Raw genomic sequence first — 24361 nt, forward strand, 5'->3', positions numbered from 1 at the left:
GAACCCTTTTGGGAACCCCCTTTTTTTGCGGCCGTGGGAGTTTTTTTTTTCCCCCCCCCTCTGGGGAGGGTTTTTTTTTTTTTTTTTTTTTTTTTTTCCAATTCTTATTTGCAAAAACCATCAACAAAACATCAGCCAGATTGGATGGTGAATGTTTCTGAACAGTTTGCAAGTTTTCCCAGATATTCTCAATGTGATTCAGGTCTGGACCTTCGCATTGTTGACTCTCACCAATCAACATGATGCCACTGGTGTAACACAAATACTTAAGTATTTACGTTGATGTGTTTTTGTCCTGGTCCTGTCAGATAATCATGTTTGGTGTGTTCCCTTTGAAAGCTTGTAACAAACTACAAGCAGGCAGGTTTCTTCTTAACTGTTTTCCATAAAGCTGCAAAACTAATCTATTGTGTCGCTAGATTATCAGTGCTGCTCCTCCAGAGTTACCATGAGCCTCTTGGCTTCTACTCTTGTTACTCTTCATGTCATTTTAGCCATTCAGTCATGTCTTGGCAGATTTACAGATGTATTTTTCAAGTTTGTGGGGACAGACAAGGAATTTGACTTTGGTTTTCGTTATTCACGTCATAATCAAAGTACAGTCACAAAACCGTAAGTTACAATATAAGCAAAAAACGTACACACGGGTGGAATCTAGTCAGACATCTGAAGGTTATAGCATTGCATTTTAGTTAGGGGTAGTAGAGTAAAGGGGATTGAATTTAAATACTGAATTCAACAAAACATATAAAATAATTTTTCTTCCACGCTTGCGATCATACTCTGCTTTGTGTTGCTTCAATCATATCTTATAAATATGCATGATGCTGTGACCAACAACAATGTGGGTTTATGATTTAATAACTGCAACTGTATTTGTTCCTCTTCTGATTGTTTTTGCACTCAAGACCGTAGAAATAGTGAACTGGTAAAAGAGTGAAGGTTCCCAGGCTGGCGTTGTGTTTAATGTCTACTGTATATTGGCACTGACAGCTTCAACTGTTGTGTTACGCTTTAAGCTGCTTGTTTGTCTGCCATGCCGCTTTGTGTCATTGAGTAATGGGGGCAAATAGAGGGGAAGAAGAGCAGCCCCGGGGCTAATTTATTCACTCCCCCATTCACCCCAGTCACTTAGGCTTGTTGCGCCAGGAAACCTGTCAGTCGTGTCGAGCATGTCAAAGCGGCGTCATACTGTCCTTCTGCAGGTCACTCTCAGGGGGCCAAGCGCTCAAGGCTAGAACAATATTAACCCTGATCTGTGAGTAACTGCTCAGGAGCCGGAATTAGGGATACAAAACATTTTAAGTGCCTTTTTCCTTTACTTAGGGTTTTTTTCTTTCTTTTTTAAGGAGTCAGCTTTCTTTATCGTTTTGCCTTTTATTCATGCAAAAACTCTGCATGAATAAAATGCAGTCACTTCAGACTATTACAGTCTGAAGTGACTGTAATAGTCCTAAATTTTAGCTCAAACATTTTTTCCTAGTTTACTTGATGACACCATGCATCCATCTTAGTCGATAATGTACAGACTTCCCTATAAAAATATAAAGGAACCCAGATTTTGTGCTTTTGATCAATAATCAAAGCACATAAAATAAGTTAAGCAGGCCACCAAAATTAAATTCACTTGCTTTAAATGTGCAGTTGATCACAATCTGCTCCGTAAAGGTTTGCTATTCCATATTTGCCGTCAAAATAAATGCAAATTTGGCGTTATATCAGCATTTGTGTTGGCACATAATGCTAAGTGTCAAGAAAACGTTGGCATTTCTGCTTGTAAGCACCTTTCCCAAAACTGTTGCAGAACATGCCAGTAGTGAAACTGTTTAAGGCCTCATAGATCAGTGCACAGCCTTGCATCGGTAATCCCTTGAAAGCTCACAAAGCCCAGTTTATGACATAAATAGTCACAGAGCTGCAAAGTACAAATGTGTGTAGCTGTGGTGGTTGTAACGTGATGTTCACTCCGCTGTGGTTGTGGGAGGAAGCCTCTGTCCAACGCCAGCGCAGAGTAATGGATGGCAGAGTTACAGGAGTGGGAGGAGGCATACATCCTATACCAGACAGCTGTAATAGATGAGGGTTCAGCAAAAAACATAAGAAAATGAGGCAGTCTGCAGGAGCGTGGCTGCTCAAACTCTCCCAAACACACTTTGGGTGGTATTGAAATCAGCAAACAAATAGGTGTGAACAGAACAATGGAACACCTGGAGAACCAGAAAGGGCTGATGGCGTCTGCGAATTGTTTTCTTTCTTGTGAATGAGCTGGACGCACACATAAACCCGCCTGTTTGTACTTGCGTATCTCTGAGATCTGTAAGCACTTTCTTAGCGCCGTTATGCGTCCTTCCATCTGTTTGCCTTCCCTTTGTAGCCGTACATTCATCAGAGGGTTTGATGTTGGCAAATCAATGTTTATCCACCTCGGCGAGCCCTTCTCGTTTTAACTAGGTTTTAATTAAACAAGACAAGCACAAAGAACACTTCAAGGCATCTATTTATCATTCGGTCCTCCGAGCAATGCAGCCCACCATCCCAATATTAAAACACTCTCCCTCATCCCTCCCACGGTGCCTGTCCCCTTGCCTCTGCTCCCTGCTCATTCCCAGCGCCCCAGGAAACCCACCTCAACTTATTGAACATGTACAGTACAGCTGCTGAATATTGAAGCTCAGGTTAGTGTCTCCATGTGCATGTCCGTGTGTGGAAGACAAGACTGCACCTTTGTGCATATGTGTACCTGCTCTGACACGGAGCAGGCAGTGATTTCTTATCAATAATTTAAAACAGAGAGGATTTAAGTGGAACTCAATCCTCTCAACCTGCCTGCTTGATCTATTGCTCAAAAATATTGGACAAACTTTGCTTTTAAATCAGCCAGAATTCGTCTAGCATACAATTAAAAACAAATCATTTGCAAAGATTGCATGCTGTTACCCATATTATTCATGTTCCTGGTGTAGCTGAGGCTGGTTTGTCCCCCCACAAATTTACAAGGGACTGAAATCAGAAATTTGGGATGGCAAATCATTGTCTTTGTTGTCCTTTGTAACTTCCTGGCTGCTTTTTAACTAATTTCCCTGTATAATAGTCTCATTGCCTATAACTAACCAGGTGATAGCTGAGCAGTGGTGAAGTATTATAGATTGCTATAAATTAGAAAAAGTATAGCCTTCCCATTAGGTCATCCAGGGTCAGGACTGTGAATCCAACAAAGGACTGAGAAGGAGAGAGAGGACGGAAGAATGCAGCTCTGCTCCGTCTCTCGGTGTTTGATGCTTTACTGCACTCTCCTTCTGACTGCTGAAGAATGTCTCCTGGCCTCTTCGCCAGATACCAGGGGGCGTTATCAGCCCTGCCTTGCTCTTTCCACAGTAATGAGCCCCGAGACGAAGTATTATCTGTTTACGATAAGGATATTAATAACACTGTGCTTTAGTTATGCTCTGGGTTTCTCGGCAGGGTGAATTTGTTAAGAGTTCTTTCCAAGCTGAATGAAACTTGAGCAGCATTGGGCCAATGTAAACAAATGTAAATAGTTTTTTTTATTATAACTAATCACTGTTTAAAAAAAACAAGGAACCTTGAGGTCTTCTTTTATGCTGTTTTAATCAGAAGTATACAGACACTCATAATCTTTGTCTTTTAATTCTAATTTTATTTCTTTCTCCAAGTTCTTGGTACACAAGTTTCACAGAAATTATTTCTACTCAACTCATGGTCAGAAAGTTTACATGCAGGCTTCAATATTTACATGCATGTTTTCAGTATAAACCTGGCTAGAAAACTTATTTGCAGGTTAAATTAATTTGGTGCATTCATTTAACCTCAGATCTCTAATCTCAAACACAATTCAAATCCGGGTTTAGAGGAGAATTTTTAATCCCTTATTATTCAAAACCACATTTTATGTGTGATTTTTCTTGTCTTGTCTTTTTGGAAATCTTGTCGAAATCATTTCTAGTAAAGGAAGTTAGTTAACATTTCCAGACACAACCAAATGTCGTCATCATGAACTGAGAAGATCCAGAGCAGGAAAGAATCACCAAATTGACTCCATAAAGCTCAACAGAAATGTGTATCCACCCAGGTGAACAAAAGGAATGACTAATACGAAAAAGAGACAAGAAACATGGTGGTGGTAGCATCATGTCAAGACTCTGTTTCTGTGCCACTGGTACATATACATTGCACAAAAGTGGATGGAAATGATGGAGTACCACATAAAAAATTCTTAAACTTCATCTAAAATCAAGACCCAGAGAAGTAAAAGGACTACCGTCTAAAACAGACACAACAGCTGGTTTTGGATTGATGAAAACTGACTAATATTAGGCTTTTATGGTCCCAACCTCAACTATACTCAACATGTAGAAACAGTTTTTAAAAGACAGATTTATGCTAAGAAAGAAACCAGTGTACATGGTCAAATTTCCTGATATAAATATGTCAGAAACCTGTTGACGTGTGTGGTCAAGGAACAGAAATCACCAGCGTGTATGTATATATCTGAGCTTGCATGCATACATTTTGACCCTGTGTGGATGAGAGAAAGTCCATAATGAATTCAAACCCGTGACAACTTTGAAATGTTGTGCGCCGCATATCCGTTCCTCTCTTGAAAGAAAGAATGGTTCAAGCACATCATTAAAAGGCAAAAGCTCACATAGTATGCATGCTGATGAGCACAATCATCTAACAAGTCCAGCTTTAACTTGACTTTACTTTATTTGAACAGTAATTAACTTTACTGGGGCATCCACAACAAGTCATGCTGCATCGCTGCAAATGTTGCACATCCTCAAACCCGACGAGGCACAGGGAGGGACAAGCTCCTTCAGATCTTGTATGTTTAATGCCTCGCCAAGACATTGTCGCTGTGCTGCCGTGTTAGACGCTTCCATAAATTAGATGTTGTATTTTTCCGTGGTTGAAAGCATTCTGCTGCTGGTGCAAAGTTTACAAAGGACAATAATGATTTTTGTAGCTTTGACAGAGACAACCGAAAAATAATGACACGATCCAGCTTTTGGGTGGAAGCTGACAGTACCTGCCAACACCTTCGGCTCGTAAACATCATCGTATCCTTGTGCAGATAGAACTGGAAAAAAAAAAAAAAAGAAACGCCTTTTGTAAGGGTTTCATGCATCTCTACCTACAAGATATCTGATCTTGTAATTACTATTTTGGAAACAAAGTTCTCTATAACAAGTCACCGCAACACAAAGCTCATTAAAGGGGAAGAGATGGTTATAAGTGGATGAAGAAAAAGAAAATATTGGAGTCAGGAGCAGGTAGTGAGGAGTTCACCGGTGAATATCACCCCCTGTCTGCCTCGAGGTCATTGCCTTTGTTTTCAAGAACAATGGTTCTAGTGGGAGTTATGAAGTAGAGGGAAAAGGTTGCGGGTTCAAAAATCACAGGTGTCACGGTCGGCTGAGAGGTCAAACCTTTGCCTTCTTCTACCTGTAATGTAATGCACTTTTTTTTCTGTCCCCCTTTCTCCTTTTCTCTGCCCTCCTTTCAGTGTCTGTATGGCTGCTATGTCCACTCCTCTATCATCCCCACCTTCCACCGCAGGTGCTACTGGCTGCTCCAGGTAAGGACTCCTCCTCTTCTCCTGCTTTTTTTAACTCCCAGACTCTCCCCTCCCTCCCTCATCCACAAAATCCTGAATGAGTCGCCGGATATCAGTTTCTATTAAGCCGAAGCGTTTACCTTTGACAGCCAGCAGGCAGGCATCAACTTATTCCTTCTCCACCTCCCTCTCTCTTCCTTCCCTTTTCCCTCCTCGGCCTCCATTTCCCTTATCTTTCCCAGTCATTCTCTTTTCTGATGGCATTACCCATACAAGCCGTCCAGCAGGACGGTATCTCAGTCCGCTAAAAGCTTTGCCATCTCCCCTGCCTAACAGCTGCGGTGATGGGCAGTAAAAGCCTGATGGAAGAGCTTCCCTGTACAGTACAGTGTGCTTACCGTTGGTCGTCAAGTCTGCAGCCTGAGAGTGGTTGTAAATAGCAGCCCTTTGATCACCTTCCCCAATACATCTCATCGTTCTCCCCTTTGCATGGCAGCCATTACAGTTGGCGGGTGCATGATACAGCCATTGACACACACAGCCTTAAGAGTGTGTAAGCGCATTCACCAAGAATAGGAGTTTATGGAGCCAATGGGTCTGCCAGACTTTCGATGTCTATCTAGTGCCTTTCGAAAGTGTTCAGACCCCTTCGAGTTTTTCTTGTTCTGTCACATTACAACCAGCAAATTCAGTATATTTTATTGCGACTTTATGTGATCGACCAGAGCGGGACAATGCAGCAATATGTACAAAATCACAACTGAAAACGATTGCTTTGATAAAATATGTTGAAGACTATTATGTTTTTAAAAGGCTATTAATTCACTTATCAATATATATGGCAAGCTGCTCCTGATGTAAAGTGTTAATGACTGTGTTGCTAAAGCTTTGTGGTTATGGTGGGGGGAGTGATTATAACAAAAAAGAAGAGCAAGTGAAAATTTCAATCACAATACTTAACAATGGCATAAAAATTTTGTGTAGCTTTAACCCTTTCATGCGTAGTGCTCACTACAGTGGACAGCAATCTAAAAGCCATTTTCTTGTGCTTCTTGTGGATTTTTATGTTATAATTGCACACAGACCACTGAAGTGGACACTAATGTATCATAAAATACACTATCAACTACTGGCCATCAGTTGCAAATGCAAGAAATTATTTTTGTTTAATCCAATATGGCCGACAGACAAAAAAGTGCATGCCAACCAACCCGATCCCTCCTTCTACTGTAAACGACTCTGGCAGGTAAAAAAAAAATATTGTGACATCAGATAACCCCGAAAGAACAATACTACTGATGTATTTTTCAAATACGTTGTACTTGAAGAAAGTTACAATTTGATCACCTAAAAGAATAAAATTTAAAAAAAAAAATCTTTTTACAAAATGTTTTTTTCATACCTTTTTTTAATGCCTTAAGAAAATTTTTAAAAAATGTGGAGAAATAATAATTCATGCATGAAAGGGTTAACACGAGGTTTTTTTCTGTTTTTTTCTTTTACAAAAAAATATGAGTTTGTATTTGGCAGAGCACTGTTCAATCCATTATCTAAAAATGGAAAGCATTTTTTTTTGTTTGTTTGTTATTTTTGCAACAGCAAACCCGTCGAGCCACAGCCGTCCACATAATCTGACAGGTCAGGCAAGGAGAGCACTAAACAGAGAAGCTGCCTGGAGAGCCGTGGTAACTCTGGATTAACTCACATTTCTGGTGTTTAAATCTGTTGACAGTGTGGCAAAATGAAGGTCATTGTTGAAAGAAACACACAAAAAGTTCTGCTTGCGAAGGGGACACAGCAGAGCTCTGGTCTAAGATAAAAATGTAGCTTTAAAGGTCAGATGCCAGATGTATGTGGTGGAAACTTAACACTCAAAGTCCAGATCTAAATCTATGTAAGAGTGAAGTATTAGTCCTTGATGTTCTTCATTCAGTCTGATTGAGTTTGAGTTATTTTCAGGTGAAACATGGGGGAAATAGAAATGCATTTCCATCACGTAAACTAATGTTTTTATTTGCAATATGATAAAATGTGAAACAGATCAAACATATATCTATGGATCCTAGATGGAGAAACAACATGCAAGTGGCTGAACAAATGAGGACGTCCACAAAATTTAAGATAAATGTTCCCAATGTGAAATAGCAAGAAAATAAGGAATTTCAATATCTATGTTTCAGCAATTCATAAAAAATTCAGAGTACCCAGGGAAATCTCAATGCAGAAGGGAAAAGATAAAAAAAAAAAAAAAGCCACACAACAATGCTGCATGGTTGTGATTTTCTCGCCTTCAGGCAGCACTGCATTAAAAAGGGACCTGATTTTGTAGTGGAAATTACAGCGCTGGCTCAGGAACACAGGTTTTCACAGAAAAACGATTTGTCATTGCTTTTACAAATGCAGGGCAAAACTACCATTCAGACTAAACTGAGGACATATAATCAAAATCTTATAATAGTGTTTGTGTGAATTGGAAACAAAACACATATTTCTTATGCCTCTCAATAGGTTTCTTGATGAGGGGGGGAAATAGGTGTTGTTTTGAATGGTGGGTGTTTTCTTGTGATGCGCAAATTTTATTCAAAAGTAAATTAAATTTGTGTTCAAACTATTTTTATTTTGTTGTTTATTCAAAATCGGATTATACATAGCATTACTTTAAAGGGAAAATGATCAAAGAAGAAAATCCACATTATCATAAAAACAATAATCAGAGTAACAACAGCAGACCAAACTTCACAATCCCCTCTTTCGTGCTGTGTGGTCTCCTACCAAGCTTTTCTTATTTCACTGTGCAAAACTAATTATGCATTTTTTTTCCTTTATTATGCACGTACCCACTTGATTATACTTTCAGCTTATTATTAAAAAGTAATCTAGCTTTATTTATTGAAAAGGTTGTTAAGTGATCTTCTAAAGAAAACATTCAGTTCTTTTAACTCTCTTACATTTCTACCTGCATAAATTAGCTGTGGTGCCCTGATGACGATTGTGAATTAAAATTTAGACTTTTAGTTTTGCTTCACACATTTAAATACCCGGTTCTGTGGCGTAACATTTACAGCCGTTGAAGTGTTTCATATTTTGTCTCATTACAACCTTCAACTTTAAACCTTTTGTATGAGATTTTATATAACAGATTCACCGTCTTTGCTGCAGTTTCAGCAGTTTTTATGTCTTTTTCAACTAACTTTTGCTCATTCTGTGTAAAACAGGTAAAAAGACCAGATATGTGGATTGCGTCCAACACCTGTTCTATCAACAGATTCTCCCATTTGGGCTTTATGCACCAACTCCTCCAGAGTTACCATGGGGCTCTCGGCTGCTCCTCACCTGCCTGTTTTAGGTGGACAGTCATGTCCTCAAAGGTTTGGAGCAGTGGCATAGCATTTCTTTTCTTTTCTGTTCAGTTAATGGAAAGTACAGTGCTCCGTTTGATATTAATTTATTGCCCTATAACCTTCTCCACATCCCTAATACGTCGTCTTCTGTTCCTTAATCTTCATTTGTTGATTGAAGCTCTTTAACAACCTAATGGGCCATTCATAGAACAGCTGTGTTTATTAATTTATTATGGAATTAAATTGCATACTAATGATTTAGGCAATTAGTTGCCTAAATCCCAAATTTTATTTTGGAGTTTCAGAGTAAATAGGGCAGGAGAAAATAAACACAGATTTTTGCCTGTACACTGAAAATGTTCTTTCTACTTCACATGTATTTGCTTTGATGTGTCTCATTAAATTCCACTGAAATACATGGAAGTTAGAGGTTACAATTTGATCAAATGTGAGAAAAGTTCAAGGTGTGTCACTGTGCTGACAAAACACTACAAACATCAAATCGCGTTCATATTTCTCGTACTTCATTTTCCCATTAAAAACACGTAACAGTAATGTGAAAAAATATATATATATTTTCAGGGTAACGATGGAAAATGTAGTTGTCAGCTCAAATCTGAGAACGAAAATATTTTACAATTTGAAAACATGTGAACCTGCTGTTTAGTTCATTCTGGAGAGGCGTGACAGGAGCCGTTTTACAGGGAGACGAGCCAAAGTTTTGTTTTACACAAACTGCACAGGGACATTCAGACACCCAAAAAAAAAAAAAAAAACACACTTTCACACCCTGTGCAACAAATGTTGGAGTCACTCTGGGTCACTCACTACATACTTCATTTTCAACCTTTCACTGTTAGACAAAAACCCGCGCACGCAGTCATTAAAGTTTGAAGAGTTCGCTTAGATTGTTTTCCTCCCACTCCCATGCAGGATCAGATAGAAACTGCTTCATGAATCCTTGGCTCTCGCCTCCCTCACTGCTTAGTGAATCTTCCTATGTATCTGCCAAATCCCGGAGTTGCTGCATATGTGCACAGCTATTTATTTAAAGACAAAAGCAACCTCTGCTGCCAAATAAAATCTCCCAAACAAGCATTTTCTTCGGTGTGTTGCTTTCTAGGAAAGCCTGACTTACATCTCCGTTCAGGCGATGTGTGCCAGGAACAAGAAGCCCAGTAGTTTTTATACTGGAGGTGCAGATTCCTGCAGCTGGACACCTCCACCGCTCTCCTCAGCTACAGTCTCTCTTTTTTCCCCTCGCTTTCTCTCTTTTTCCATATTCCTCGGAGCTCTGAACCCGCACTGTTCCTAAGTCCCTGTGTACCATTTGCTGTGTCCATATGAGATTTGCAGGCAGTAGTCTGTCAACATCAGAGCGGCAAGGAGACTGGAGCTCCCAGAGCGGCAACAGGGAAAGGTCAGCAGTGAGTGAAAAATGTAAATATTCAGCCATCCGGCAGTCACAGAGCGAAAGGGATGAAAATAACTCCTATTACACATCACCGACAGGGAGGGAACGCAGAGGACAGAGAGGGTAGAGGCAGGCTGTGAATGGGAGAGTCACATGGACTTAACTTTCAAAAAGTTAGCCTGGGAAAAAAAAAACACAAAGGGAGGAGAGTTAGGAAGGTAGATTTTAAAGATCGAAGGAATAAAGTATGTAAAGAAGGGAGAAACAGGACGGACAGAGGGAAGTTAGGAAAAGTATTCTATGGATCAAGGGAGGGGCGGTTAACCAGGGTGTGTGTGCCTCTTTATCCACTCCTTATCCACTCTTTATTGAGTCAAAGCCTGGGTAATGAGACAGGGGACAGGAATAAAGACCTGCGAGGGGGGTCTCCTCTCAGCCCGTTCATTTTCTTATGTTCTTTTCACCTCTCACTCTCAATCTGCTCATCCCTCCATCCCCCCGCACCACTTCCACCTCCCTATAGCATTAGATCCCTTCAGAATGTCTGGCCCATTCCAGCAAATGACTAAGACTGGGGGGAAAAGAGCCACTGCAGTTACCCGAGGTTACAAAGAATGAATCCAAATGGCTGCTAAGAAGTGGGCTTCTGCAGATCGCTCTTAAATACAGTCAACATCGTAAAAAATCATATATTTTATCTTTAAAGATACAAATTTAAAGCTGTAATGTGCATAAAAAGCTACTTTTAAACATGAATGTATTAAATATACAGGCGCAGAACATCCGAAAAGAGTTAATTTACTTCAGAAATTCAATTCTAATTTTTATTTATAAAAGAAAAAGTTTCTTTAAAAATATTATATTGCATAAAACCACAGAAGGTAATTTTTAATACACACATGTAATATTATGTCCAAATTGTGACAGACAGTGAGTGACACCGTCTACAAGGAGCATAAACTATGAGGTTGATTTCCAAACGAGCCGGCTGTTCAGAGTGCTGGACTATATAAATAGTTGTGTGGAAGGAAAAAACCTTGTAGAAAAAGGTGCTGAAGCACCGGAGCTCCCACTCACCGTTAAAGAAGTCTGAATCAAGGCTGGAATTTGACATTAAAACTCTTTTTTTTTTTACTGCTTTTATGTAACGTTCACATTTTTTGAGAAACAGATATTTGAGTTTCCTTAAACTCTTGAAATGTATCAGTCTGTGTGTAATCAATCTGTTAGAGTTTACATTCTTAATTGATATTAATGACAGATTAACTTTTTGATGATGTTGTGATTTATCGGGATCGCAGGTAAAGGAAAAAAAACACACCCCGTCCGTCCAGGTGCCTCTGATTGATTCGATTGTCCCTTTCTCTTGTTTAGTGCTAATCGAATGTAATTTCCCGCTTGTGGCTCTCCATCAAATCAGACAGTGGAGTTTTGTGCTGGCCCGCGGGGCCACGGAGGTGGGGGATAATTATGATATGATTACGGAGGGGGTCTGAGGGAAAACTTCATTTGTCCCGCAGCCTGACTCAAACACAGAGAGGGGTCAATAGCCTCTCCCCGCTTCCCCCACTTTTAAAGAGGAGGAGAGAGGAGCGAGATAATGAAATGACTCGTAAGGCAGGAGGGAATGCTGACGACCTTGTTTCTTCAGAGCTATCACTTTCTCCCTCTTACCCCTCGCAGCTTAGGCCACTTTGCTCTAGTCTCTGTCTCACATGAATACATTATTAATACCATCATTCACCGCAGTTACATTTTTCCTATTACATTAGTCCTTCGGACTATAATGACTTTGGAACTACTTGAATTAGTGTTATGTTGGAAAATGACTTGTCACTGTTGTCCCCCTGATCATTTCGGCACTATTACACAATATTTCAGCAATTTTAATTTATAGACTAATTCAAAGGTTACCTAATTGGACAGGCAGAATGATAACTTTGCAATTAAGGAGAGCCCTTAGCGCTTTAAGCTGAGCTGAGCTGTCCGTGGTGCTGAAGCACTGTTCACTTTTTCCTCTCCTCTCCTTTTTTTTTTTTACTTTGAGGCTGTATTACTTTATCAAACTACCTCAAGCCAGTGCAGCCGGCAGATCATGTACAGGGACCAACACGTGTACTCATCATGCTTCACGCCTCGGCTCTGGTAAAGACGGAGGCCTCTCTCGTCTGCCTAATTGAATGAGAAATGTTGAGAAGCTACTATGCTGTGCGGGTCCATCGTTAAGGTGCGCGGGCAGGATATCCACAGCGGCCCATGCCTGCAGGCTAAAGGCAGACAGATGGATATTTTATAACTATCAGAGTCCTCTATTCTTTCAGCTCAGTTGAGTTGCTTCTGCGCCGAGCGCTGGAAGACAGGTGCCTGACTCAGAACGGTTCAGGTGATGTGTGATGACGGAGCAGAGCTGTCAGGTCCAGATGCACATCAGATGCGTCCAGACTATGCAAGGCAACATAATGAATATTTCACCGAGATAAATCATGGATGAGCCCGGGCACCATTCTGTTGATTTCACTGAGCGGGTGGAGAGCCGGTAAAGCCTGGTGAGGTTCTGACTGGCTGTCTGCAACCTCGGGGCAAACGGAGGCTGTAGAAATATAATTGCCTTTAGCTATGCAGGCTGTTGTTTGTATCAAATGGAAATGCGCCTCGACGGAGTCGGAGTTCAGATTCATAGTGTATGAATTTGACTTTAGCCAACGTTACTGCTAAATTCAGTCCTCGATGCCGGACTGAGCACTCACCTGCACTGGGAGAGTGCGTGTGTTTGCCTACCTGTCAGCGTGTGCACCTCCTTGTCTTTGTGTATCAGACTTTGGAGCTCACTACGGCGGGAGACCATGGAGGCTCTCAGCACCACGCTGCTCTTGGCATCCCCTTCTCTCTCCACCATGAGGAGAACAGCTGTTTCAGGAGCACGTTGGGGTGTGAGCCACGTCCCCGTGGCTCCACTGTCTCCCTCTTCCTCTCTTTTTGTGCCATCATGCAAACGTTACCCTATTTCCACCTGCTGTAGCTACATGTAGTTTTCTTTTTCTTTTTTTAATTCCTCTCGGAGCACTTTTAAATAGATTATACAAGTTTTAAGTTGGTTTCTACTCAGAAACGGTGACTTTGAGGCTTCTGTCTTCCAAACAAATAGAAGGTCACTCTCCTGCTTAATTGCGAGCCCCCCAGCTGATGCACCCTCTTTCGATACAATGAACGAGAGAGAAGTTGAGCAAACCTCTGGAGGCACGCTGAGCCTTCTCTCTTTGTGGCAGCCTGATCTGTTCCTTAGTGCCCGCGACCTTTTCTGTAGGCTTGTTGCCTGGCCCACCAGCACGGCCAATTATCACAAATCCCCCGCCGCATTTGTCTTGCCATTTTCCCTCTGCAGCCAAGGAGGCTTGCGTGGCCAAAGGCTCGTGCAGCCGCCTAACCGGCCTCGGTCCAGATGGAGAAACAGAGTCCCACAACAGGTATGTGGTGCTTAAATAATTCAGCTCTCCTGAAAGGTTAAGGCTCTGCCAGCAAGGCGAATTGACATTCATCCTGCTCCAGAGTCCTGCTCCCGCTCTCAGAAAGAGGAGACATCGACATGTTTACATTTTGTGACTTCAATATTGTTATTGACCCCAATACTTTACATGGTGTTCGTCTCTGCTTTGGGTTTACGGGCAGGATCAAATGGATGCAGAGCTGAAATCACATGTCTGAGATCAGATCGACTGTAAAAGTAAAAATAAATAAATAAAAATTACAATATTTTTTTCATATATATACATATATATATATATATATAAAGATTAATTCTCCAGAAATTTTCCACATTTTGTGAGTTTATTTTATTGAAATAACAGGGGATATATTATATATTTGTGAAGTAGAAAGAAACTGAAATATGGTTTTCAAAATTTCTTACTCTGAAAATGATGTATGTCTGACTCCAGTCACCCTAAAGCCAGTACTTTTTACAATCAACTTTTGCTGTCAGTTACAACTTCAACTATATTTTGGAGCATTTTGCTGCAGGTTTAGCAGCAAAATGGATTCTTACATTTTTGTACATTCTTTGCAACCAAAGCTTAAGAACAGTCAGGTTGTATGGAAAGTGTCAGTGAAGACCAATTTTAAATCCTCTGTGCTAAGAATCCAGAATATATAAGCACTAAGATCACTTAAAATACAACTGGGCTGATATTTCTAACTGATATTTATTTCCATCCTGTTGCTGTTTGTTTCTGGAGGGGAAGGAGGAGGTTGTCATGGCTGACCGGTACGGCCATGTGACAATGATAGTGATGCGGCAGAGGATGGTGGGGGAGTATAACTGAAGCAGAGGGGAAGTCCGCAGTTTGGTCATTTTTTCAAGATGTGGGAGTGAAATATATATTATTTCAAGAAATATTGGTTTTCGACCATAACAGCAAGATTAATGTTGGATATAAATATTCATCAAAACCATTCCATTGTAGCTCCGGCTGTGTATTTACAACTTCCTGCTCCTGGAAGGTGAACTCATTCTGGAGTCTGTTTCTGTCTTCACATCAGCTCTGAACAGTTTCCCTGTTCTTACTAAGGACAAGCACGCCCACAGCATCATCCTACCATCCCTGTGTTTCACTGTGGGAATGGTGTGATCATGGTAACATGACTGGCACACATACTGGTCACATTTAACGCTTGATTTGTCTTGGGAGTTGAAGAAAAGACATATGATGTTAGTTGCACATCAGAAAATCAGTGAGATTTTTTTTTTTATCACCAATAAATTTAAATATCAACGTATTTTTCTCTATTTAATGACTTCAAATGCTAAAGGAACATGGTCTTTAATGGGTTTTCACTACACTACTGATGTGTGCCACTGTTTTAGTCAGATTCAGACAATCAAAAGTGTGAGTAAATAGTCTATATTTGCTGTATTCGGCTGTGTTTTATGCGCTTAGATGAGATGTAAAATGCTGAACTGGGGGCTGGATGGCGAATTTGATTTCCTTGTTGGTTTCCCAACCAGCAATTCAGAAAATATGACTTCTGAATGTACTTTTACTCTGAGAAAATCTACACAGAGTTAAAACCTATTAAGTCATTAACTGACTTTGGATAACAATTGGTTTCACTTATTCTATATTTATATACTCAAAGTAAAGTGGCAACCCACACTTCTCGTTTTTCCTAATATAAAACAATTTAAAAGTCTTTCTTGCCGCAATTATGCTCTGATTAACGTTGATTCAGCACTTAAAACCTTATGTGTTGAATATTTTGTGAGAAAATATAACTTTTTTTTTCCCTCTCACTCTCTACCGGGCCTTTACTTTTGCTTTATTTATTTGTGTCAAAAAGCAACGAAAAATCAGTGTCACAAACCTGCGCCGCTTCCTACTCACGTCCAGCCTTTAGGCTGCCTGTGTCATTTCTGCAGGCTCAGGCGTGATGGCAGAGCCGCGCACGTGTCTCCCAGCTTCCCAGAGAACACTGGTCACAGCTAATGACCAGAACTGTCTGATTTGTCCTGCCCTGATTACTCCTCTGAGCCCCAATTAGTCGTGGATGAGGCCCGACATACCGACACAATCACTTGGATGTGAGGGACGGATGAGGCAGGGAAAGGCGGGATGGAGGTGAGGGTGGGAGACGGGGAAGTGTTGGGCAACAATTAAGACGAGCAGAGAGGAGTTGGTATGAAAGCTCCCTTTGATGCGAGACGGGAGTCGTTGAAGCCACTCTGCATTCAGTCAGTTATCGATCTCAATTCCCCTTTAACCAGCCACCACTTTAACACAGCTCTGATTGAAATTTCTATAATTGGCAATTTTCATTGTGAAAATCTGTGTCTCTGGGGGAGGTTTGCTTCGTTTTGCTTTGAAAGAGGCTGATTTCTCTCTGGATTACAGATAAAGAGATATACGAATGATATAAGAAAAAAAAACTAAAATTCAGCCAATGTGGTTCAATCAGTTTAGCAGCTGAAGTGAGAGTGAAGTCCAGCAGGGCTCCGCAGTTTTTCATTATGATTCCAAAACACTGTCTTCGATTTAAAACTGCAATTTTTGCTGCTTTTGCTGCTAGTTGATGCTTTCTCTTTACCCTTTCTCCTGGTCAACCCACCCACCATCCCACCTCTCTATCTGTCTCTATTTTGCAAAACCAGACTTATCTCCTCTACATTCCCGAGCTATCTCCTCTCTGCAAGTTTCAAAAAGAAAAATAAAGAAAAAAACACCCTCTCCTTTTTGACCCCCACTCCTTCTCTCTCAGCAGGGGGTGGTGGAAAAAGTAACTGTGAGCACACGTTCAGCCTTCAGAGTCAAACCACACTTCTTTTAGTCTTTTTTTTTTTTTTTTTTTTAAGGGGGTACATGCCATACCGAACGCAAACGCGCGCGCACACTTCAGTGGAACGGCTCTGCTCCCATCTCCGTCTGCTCTCCCCCGTCTCAAAATACGCCCACGCAAGCCAGCGAGGAGGAGGAGGAGAGAGGAAGGTAGAGGTTGGGAGAAGTGATATGGCGGGAGGGGAGGAAAACAAGAGGTGGCGGGGGCGCTCGAAGAACAGCGATTAGAATTAGAAGATTAGAAGTAGAAGATGATATCATTTGGTCGAGATGAGCAGGAGCAAATGAGCAGCGCAAATCACCCGGTGTTAACGAGCTGCCTCGTAAATTACTGCGGCCGGGCGGCCACTTGAAGCCAGATCAGGGAACGTCTCTGAACCGCAGCGCTTTAACAATATTCAGGACTCTCCTCGCACTTTATGAATTTATATAGTTTTTGTTTTCTTTTCATTGCCCCAGAGCTGAGTATTGGCCTGGTGCAGCAGAATCATGGTGCATTTCTTTATAAATTGTGGGCTGTTTTAGACAGCCTCAGCGCCCCTCGTGTGGGATCCTAACCCTCGTGCGTTGTGCAGATGATAAATCCGCCTCCCGCCACACTTCAACGGGGCGCAGCAGAGCAACAGTGAAAATCATTTTGGGTCCTCAACAGACTTTGTCTAAAATTCAGCTAATGCTGTTTTATTTTTCTGTTTGCCAAATATACAGCCTAATACAGAGATTCTAGCAGAGAGGACATCTTTAAAACATGCACAGGAAAAGGTTTCCAAATTTCTCTACACATAGAAAACCAGGATCAGTCAGGATTCCCATTTGCAAGTTGCTACAAGTTATGTTGAGGACACAACAAATATAAAGAAGGTAGCTTGCAGCCTCCATGCAATATGTCTTGTGTAATGGTAATACTCTGAGTACACCATGCCCACTGTGAAACATGGTGGTGGGAGCGTCATGCTGTGGTTTTAAATAAGAGTTAAATCCAGCATTATTCTGGTAGCAAAAAACCTGAGACTGAGGAGGAGATTCACCTTCCCACAAGACGATGTCCCAGAGCTGCAACGAAATGATCAAACTGCATTTATGTTTTAGAAAGGCCCAGACTTTTACATAACTGAGAATCTGAGACATAGTCGATGTTTACAAATGCTCTAAATCCAGTCTGACTCAGATTGAGCTGTTCTGCAAAGAATTTGTTCAATTGTGAAATGTGGAAAGCTGAAAAAGACAGACAAAGCTCTACAAAGTGCTGAAATTCAAAATTTTATATCAAAAAATTTGCCAAACTATGTGTATTTTGTGATTTCTGTCTGTCTTACACATAAAATCTCCCTAAAATATGCTCAAGTTTGTGGTTGTCCCATGGCAAGATATGAAAAGTTCAAGGGGCATTAACACTTTTGCAAGGCATTGCAAAAATGTTGATTTTCTTCAAAATGTAAATTCTTATTTTTTTTTCCAGCTTTTAGTTTATTTTTCTTTTCCCTAAAAATATTCAACTGAGATTTTAGCAGCTCAGTAAGAAAAAGTTCATGTTTTTTTGTTTGTTTTTTTTGTTCAGGAGGCCAAAAAAGTTGGATGTAGACACAGTATAATTTACAGTTATGTGGGAGAACTTCCTCTGTTTGTGCTGTTAACATTCGAGAGTAGTCAGAAAAATATATATTTCTGTTTTAGCCAGGAGCCGAGCAGCAGGAGAGTGACTTTTACTGGCTGCGTTTTAAATATTGCATGACTTCCTGATGGCAGTGTGCTGTCTGAGGTTCTGACTGGCCTGTATTGACCTGCCCAAATAAATCAGCCTTTCACCCCCACGCTGTCCTCCGCTTATGAAACTCGTCTCCTCCATCCTTGCTTCATCTTCTCTTCTCCTCCTGCCTGTTTTCGTTGAACTCTCGAGCTTTACCTGTTTCACAAGACGTCCTTTTATCCCTCTACCTCACGTTATGGTGCAACCCACTTTAGCGTGCGTGTGTGTGTGTGTGTGTGTGTGTGTTTCCTCTACATGGCATTGCTCCTCTGCCAAGGCTCCTAACGTCATATGCAGCCTGGCAGGTGACAAATAGTTTTTTAATTGCTTGCACCAGGAAAATCATTAGTCTCTTCCCCTTCCTTGGTGGGACCAGGCAGGACGTGTGTGCAATAATAATAGCCCCACTTCTGTTTCCCATCTGCTATTTTTAGAACAGGTATTTTCAGGGGCCATCTCCGTGTTTGTATGTATACGTGTGAGTTGTCGGCAAAAATGTGCGTGTGCGTGTGCGTGCACATGTGGCCGTACACGGGCGCAGTCAGGGTGGGCTAAATGGTCCAGAAGTATTTTTCCTTGGATGTGACGGAAGGAGAGTGTATTTGTCAACTCTGCTCCTGCCTCTCGAGAGTTTTTCTCATTGCTGTTGCAATTCCCAAGCCCCTGGGAGTATGCTGTTTGTCTCTGTGTATGTGCGAGTGCTTTTTTTTTTATGTGTGTGTGTGTGTGTACCTCTGTGTCTGGCAGGTTCTGGCCCAGGCCATTGTGCTGTAGTGCATTACTGTAGCAATCCAGCGACACAGTGGCCAGGCAGATGAAGCCGTCCAGTTTATGGAGCAACCTGCAAACTCCAGCTGCTTTTGGTTGGGATTGTGCTTAGTGGTGAGATATAGTATTGATTTTCTCTCCTTGGTGCCCTTGCCATCCCTGTGTAGATATGCACCAGTGCTCAGCATCCATTCACAGAGGGAAGGGGGAGGAGAGAGGGAGGGAAGCGAGAGCAACGGATGATGTTTATGTGACGATACTGACCCCATTCGTTCACATGGAAAAGCCGTGGAGCACACGGTGCCCAGGCAGCCGAGCGGAATTGAGTTTGCGAGGCTCAGATTGCAAGATGAACCCTGAATTTGATTTTTGTGTTATACAAGCATTTGTTATCGTATATCTCGGCGTCTGCGGGTGTTTGTGTGCGTCTGCATTCTTGTGCGAGTTTACAACGCGAGTGGGCTCGCAAGGAGTCTGAACACAAATCGGTGTTTGTGCGTGCCAGTTGTGTTACGTCTGAGTGTGTCAGCAGGCAAATTGAATGTGATTTGGTTTGCATTCTCACTTTATCCCCTTGATTTAAATCCCAGTATGGAGCTGTGTCGAGCTTTGTTTGGAGGCCGTTCAGAGGGAAGATTTCATCGGATCCCTCGCAGCCACCAAGCAGCAGTTCATTACAGTTATTATTTTACAGATATATTACGCAACCTCAAAGTCAGATTAATTTGAGTTAAATGCCACTGTGCAAAAATTTAGTCAGTTAATTATAAAATATATGACAAATTATTAACATCCCGTGATTTTACGAGTTTTAAGGGGTTGTGCAAAAGTATTTACACCAATTTAACTTCTCACTTTGTCGCAGTGATCTGCCACGCAGCATTTTTCATATAGTTTACAGGTAAAGTTTAGCTTTATATGACCAGAGCAGTCTTTCACATTGTTCACAAGTGATCGCTGAGATTAACACCGTCTGAGCTTTGGATCTCTGCTACTCCTCCAACTTTTTAACTTTTTCTGCAGCTGTTAAAACGACACTGAAGGTTGTTTTTTGCAGCCTTCACAAAATAGATCCATGTACTTTTTATAGAGATTAAATTATGACGGTCTATCACATAAAATCCTGATGAAGTAACGGTGTCTGATTTTCACGTAAAATGTGGAGAAGTTCAAGGCCCACTGTGCATACACTCATCGTCATTCCTTCCTATATGTATACATATATTCATAATATCATTTTTTCATTACAAACAGTGGCTGAAGTGAGAATCTAAACTTCTCGTGTGTTGGATATTTTAACAACAGGATGACTCACAGTCTGGAAATGTAAGACCCCGAGACACCAGAAAGTAATGATTTCACTGTATTTCAAGTTCATAGTAGGCAAAAAAAAAAAAGCACACAAAATGTATTTTTCATTTCCCACTATAATGCTCTGTTCTAAAGTCTGGCATGAACAAATTAATATTTCGCAGCCTGCACCAATAATTCATCAAAGTGAAAGAAGCCAGCATATTAGGAGCCTATAAAAGTTTCTCAGTTCATATCACAGTTTATCCAACAGTGTTGTGTGTGTTGACCAACATCAGAGTCGTCACAAATTTCTGGGATTGTTAGCCACCGCTCGCGCTCCCTTTCTGTTCATTCGTGTGTGTGTGTGTGTGTGTGTGTGTGTGTTTGATCAGACTGTGTTCTGCCACCCTGTCCTGGCAGTGCTGAGACTGGGGAGACCCTGTCTCTTTCCAGAGTCATCTCTCCAGCTTTGTTTGACTAAGTAGTGCCATGGTGTATGTGTTGGAGAGGGCCTGAGTGCTAACAGCAGCAGCAGTGCAGCGTATGTGTGGGTTGCCTGAGCCAGCGAGGCTTGGCACCGAGAGGCAGCATATGTTCGTGGCCAGCTTCCTTCCTTCCTCCTCTCCAATCTCTTGTCTCTCTGGTCTTTTTCTCTCTTGCTCACTTGGTTCTGCTATGACCTGCTCCTCACCCTTCCAACCCGGCCCAACGACAGCCGAGAGATCAAAGGGGTCCACCCCCAGGGGATCCAAACGTCCCCCGAAGACAACCCACCGTGTCTAACTAATGTCCCCACCGGTTTCTTCTAAGAGAGACACGGACCTGCGCTCGTCTTTGTCGTTGGTCATTTTGGCGTTTGATCAGAGAGCATTTGGTGCAGCAGGTAATGCGTTGTGACTGCAGTGGGACTCCGGTTCATTTCTAATGTCGTTCCAAGTGCTGGCCGCTCACACCTGGCCCCGTCCCTGCCCTACATAAACTGTGGCTGTTCCCGCTGAGTGTCAGAAGCAAACACATTTAAATATAACCAAACAGCTAAATGTGGACCACCATTCTGTAGCCCCATAAAGAGTTAACTGCGTCCCAGATAGCCCCAACCAGCTGCTTCAGCTGTTCACACCTACTCTCCTGCTGCCTACCCTCCTCCTTGCCTCTTGAACCAGTAAACGAACGCTCATTTGCAAGTTAGATAAATCCTTTGAATGTATTATTGATGCAAACAAATTAGCCTGCAGGCCCCAGACAATACCTAATGGAGCCTTGGCTTATGGGTGAGGTAGTTTCCAGCGAGGGCACCGTCGGTGTTCCAGGATTGATGCCTGCTCTTCTGCCCCGTAATTATTTCTTCTACAAATTATTCAGCTGTTCTGATGCAGTGTGGGGGATTTAAAGCAGCCTATATGATTCCAGACGTCCACACGACAACGTTCATTAGTTTATTAAAGGGGGGGAAAAAACACATAGGCAATTAGATAACTAGGATAAAGCCACCAAAATGAGAGGACGTGTTATTATTCAAGTTTATGCATGCTGCACATTATTCACTGGGGTTTATGTTTGTGTTGCTTTTCTAAGGGAAATTCTCTTATCTTGTTGCACACAGACACATGCAAACACTTTAGCAGCCTTGTATAAGCCTGCTCGTGCATTTACAGAGACTTTAACTGATTCCCTTTCACAAATATGCAGAAAAACACCGGCAGAGAAGCGCCTGGCTGAAAAGGGGGACACGTATAGGCACGTACGCACGGAGAGGGAAAGAAAGCCAGTGTGTCTAATTTATGCTAGCTGGCAATAGTGTGGTGGAGACAGAGGTTGTAAAAGTGAGAAGAAAAACTGAGAGAGGAGATGAGAGAACGAGGGGACTACCATGCTGTCCTCAGTGATTAGAAACTAGTATTGATCAGAGGAGGTAAAGGGAAGGCTGACTGAGAGAGGGAGGGAGAGAACAAGCCCTACAGCTTGGACCCTAACTCTCTGGTGGCCTCTTCTCTGTTCCGCTCCTGCAAGCTGGCCAGGGCCACTGGGAGATTCATCAAAGGGTCTTATCCCTCTATCTGGCCCAGCTGCAGACACACAAATACACAAATGAATGCATGCATACACATACTTCTGGCCTTTGAAAAACGCTCCATTTGATGACATCCCTTCTCATTCTGCTAGGGTGTTGGAGGCCTTAAATTAAAGCCGATGTGCCGGCACCGGGGTTCTGAAGACAGTCAAGTCCTCCTTTTTCTCAATTGAAGTCCAATTATCTCCGTCAGACAAGTGGCTATGGAAATGTGCCTCTTCTATCTGACATGTTTGCTTTTGTAAAAGTCTTACTTCATTGTTCTTCTCAAACAGAAGCAGAGCTGTGCAGAAGTGTCCGTACCCCTTAAACGTTGTTGCATTAAAATTCCGAAATTCTGTGTGTTTTATTAGATTTTACAGGCCGGAGAAAAGTGCCTCCTCGGCATAATGCTGCCACCACTATCCTTCATTGTGGAGACAGTGTGTTCAGGGGGTTGTGCTCTGCAAACAGTAACAAATAACAGAAAGACTGAAGCACTTCATGGAGTTTTCTTCATGCATGTGGGTTTTAACACCATATCCTACCAAGTATTTATCTAGTTTGTAGTGCATATATCTTAATACATTAGAGATAAGTTGAAACTAACTTACAAGTAACATTTCAGTAAGATATACCAGCTTGGTTTAAGTCCAATAATTCCTAAATATTGATAAAAACATATTAGATCGACTGGCAGATTATTTCACTTCAAACTGGGAAAAAATGTGAAATTATCTGCCAGTGGCTCTAGTGCATTTAATTAATATTAAATAATTATTGATTTAAAACAAGCTTCTATATATTAATGAAACATTTTGAAAGTTTTGTATTATTTCAAGTGTTCTAAAATATTTGCAATAGAAACTAGATGAAAATACTTGGTAATATTTGGTGGGTTGTTTTTTTTTAAGTGCTCTGCCAGTCTAAAAATCATGCATGTTGGTCTCTCTAAATCACTTCACTCGCTACTGGGGGCCATTTAGAGAGACCAACATGCATGCTTTGAACTGTGAGAGGAAGCCAGAGCGCCATGATAGAACCTGCATGCCCACGAGGAGAACACGAAACTCCACAAAGAAAGATTGCAGCAAAACCCTAAGCTTCCTTGGGCAGAGAGTTTCACCTGCTGTTTGTGAAAACAGCGTTGTCGACCTGCTGCTTTCCAAACACGTCACAGAAGAATAAAACTTCCAGTCGTCACAAACTGCATGTGTCAAGTATGACAGCAATCAAACAAAGGAAAAGCTCAAACATGCTCTCTGACAAACAGCACCAAGCAGCTCATCGAGATGATCTGTCAACGTTTGTTCTGTAAGTCCAGTACAGAGCGAGTTGAGAGGAAGTATTTATTACTTTGCACTCTCTCAGGGATAGACCCCTGAGTTAATGCATTTTTTCCTCTTAGTCTCCTCTCCTCCTCCTCTGCTCCATTCTTCCTGCCTGCTTTTCAGCTGACTCCAAGTTTTGGCAGTCTTATTTGCCTTTCGATCCAGATCAATCTCCATCTTATCTACAGTTCCTGAATCATAAACATTTCATAAGCTCAGCCTTGACACTGACAGACTTGGAGAGGTGCTTTGCTGCGGGATGCCTTGGGAGGCCGACTGATGCCGGACTTTACTCCGCCTGAAGAAAGTGTTGAACTCTGCCACTCTGCGATTCGCCGTCCTGCTCAGCTGTCAAGCTGTGTCAATGAGACGGATGCGAGGTTTCGTGTGTTCTTCCGTTCACACGTGCTCGCACACACAACATAGGTGTGCCCGGTTTTATCTGTGAATATGTGTGTGATGTATTATTCATGAGAAGAAACATTCATCTCAGTAAGGCACCTTCAACAATTT

At 41.7% G+C, this 24361-nt stretch overlaps 1 protein-coding gene across 6 annotated transcripts in view; it reads left to right on the forward strand.

The window, feature by feature from the left end:
- camta1a (calmodulin binding transcription activator 1a) overlaps window positions 1-24361 on the forward strand; it is a 413667-nt gene that overhangs the window by 323350 nt on the left and 65956 nt on the right. For all 6 annotated transcript variants that reach the window (XM_015043496.1, XM_015043504.1, XM_015043462.1 and 3 more), the window contains one exon: window positions 5528-5599. In XM_015043496.1, coding sequence (XP_014898982.1) covers window positions 5528-5599 — 72 coding nt within the window. The remainder of the gene's footprint in view (window positions 1-5527; window positions 5600-24361) is intronic.

Source organism: Poecilia latipinna, unplaced genomic scaffold, assembly GCF_001443285.1.
Source record: "Poecilia latipinna isolate Pla-1442-1.1 unplaced genomic scaffold, P_latipinna-1.0 Scaffold36, whole genome shotgun sequence".
Classification (NCBI taxonomy): Eukaryota; Metazoa; Chordata; class Actinopteri; order Cyprinodontiformes; family Poeciliidae; genus Poecilia; species Poecilia latipinna.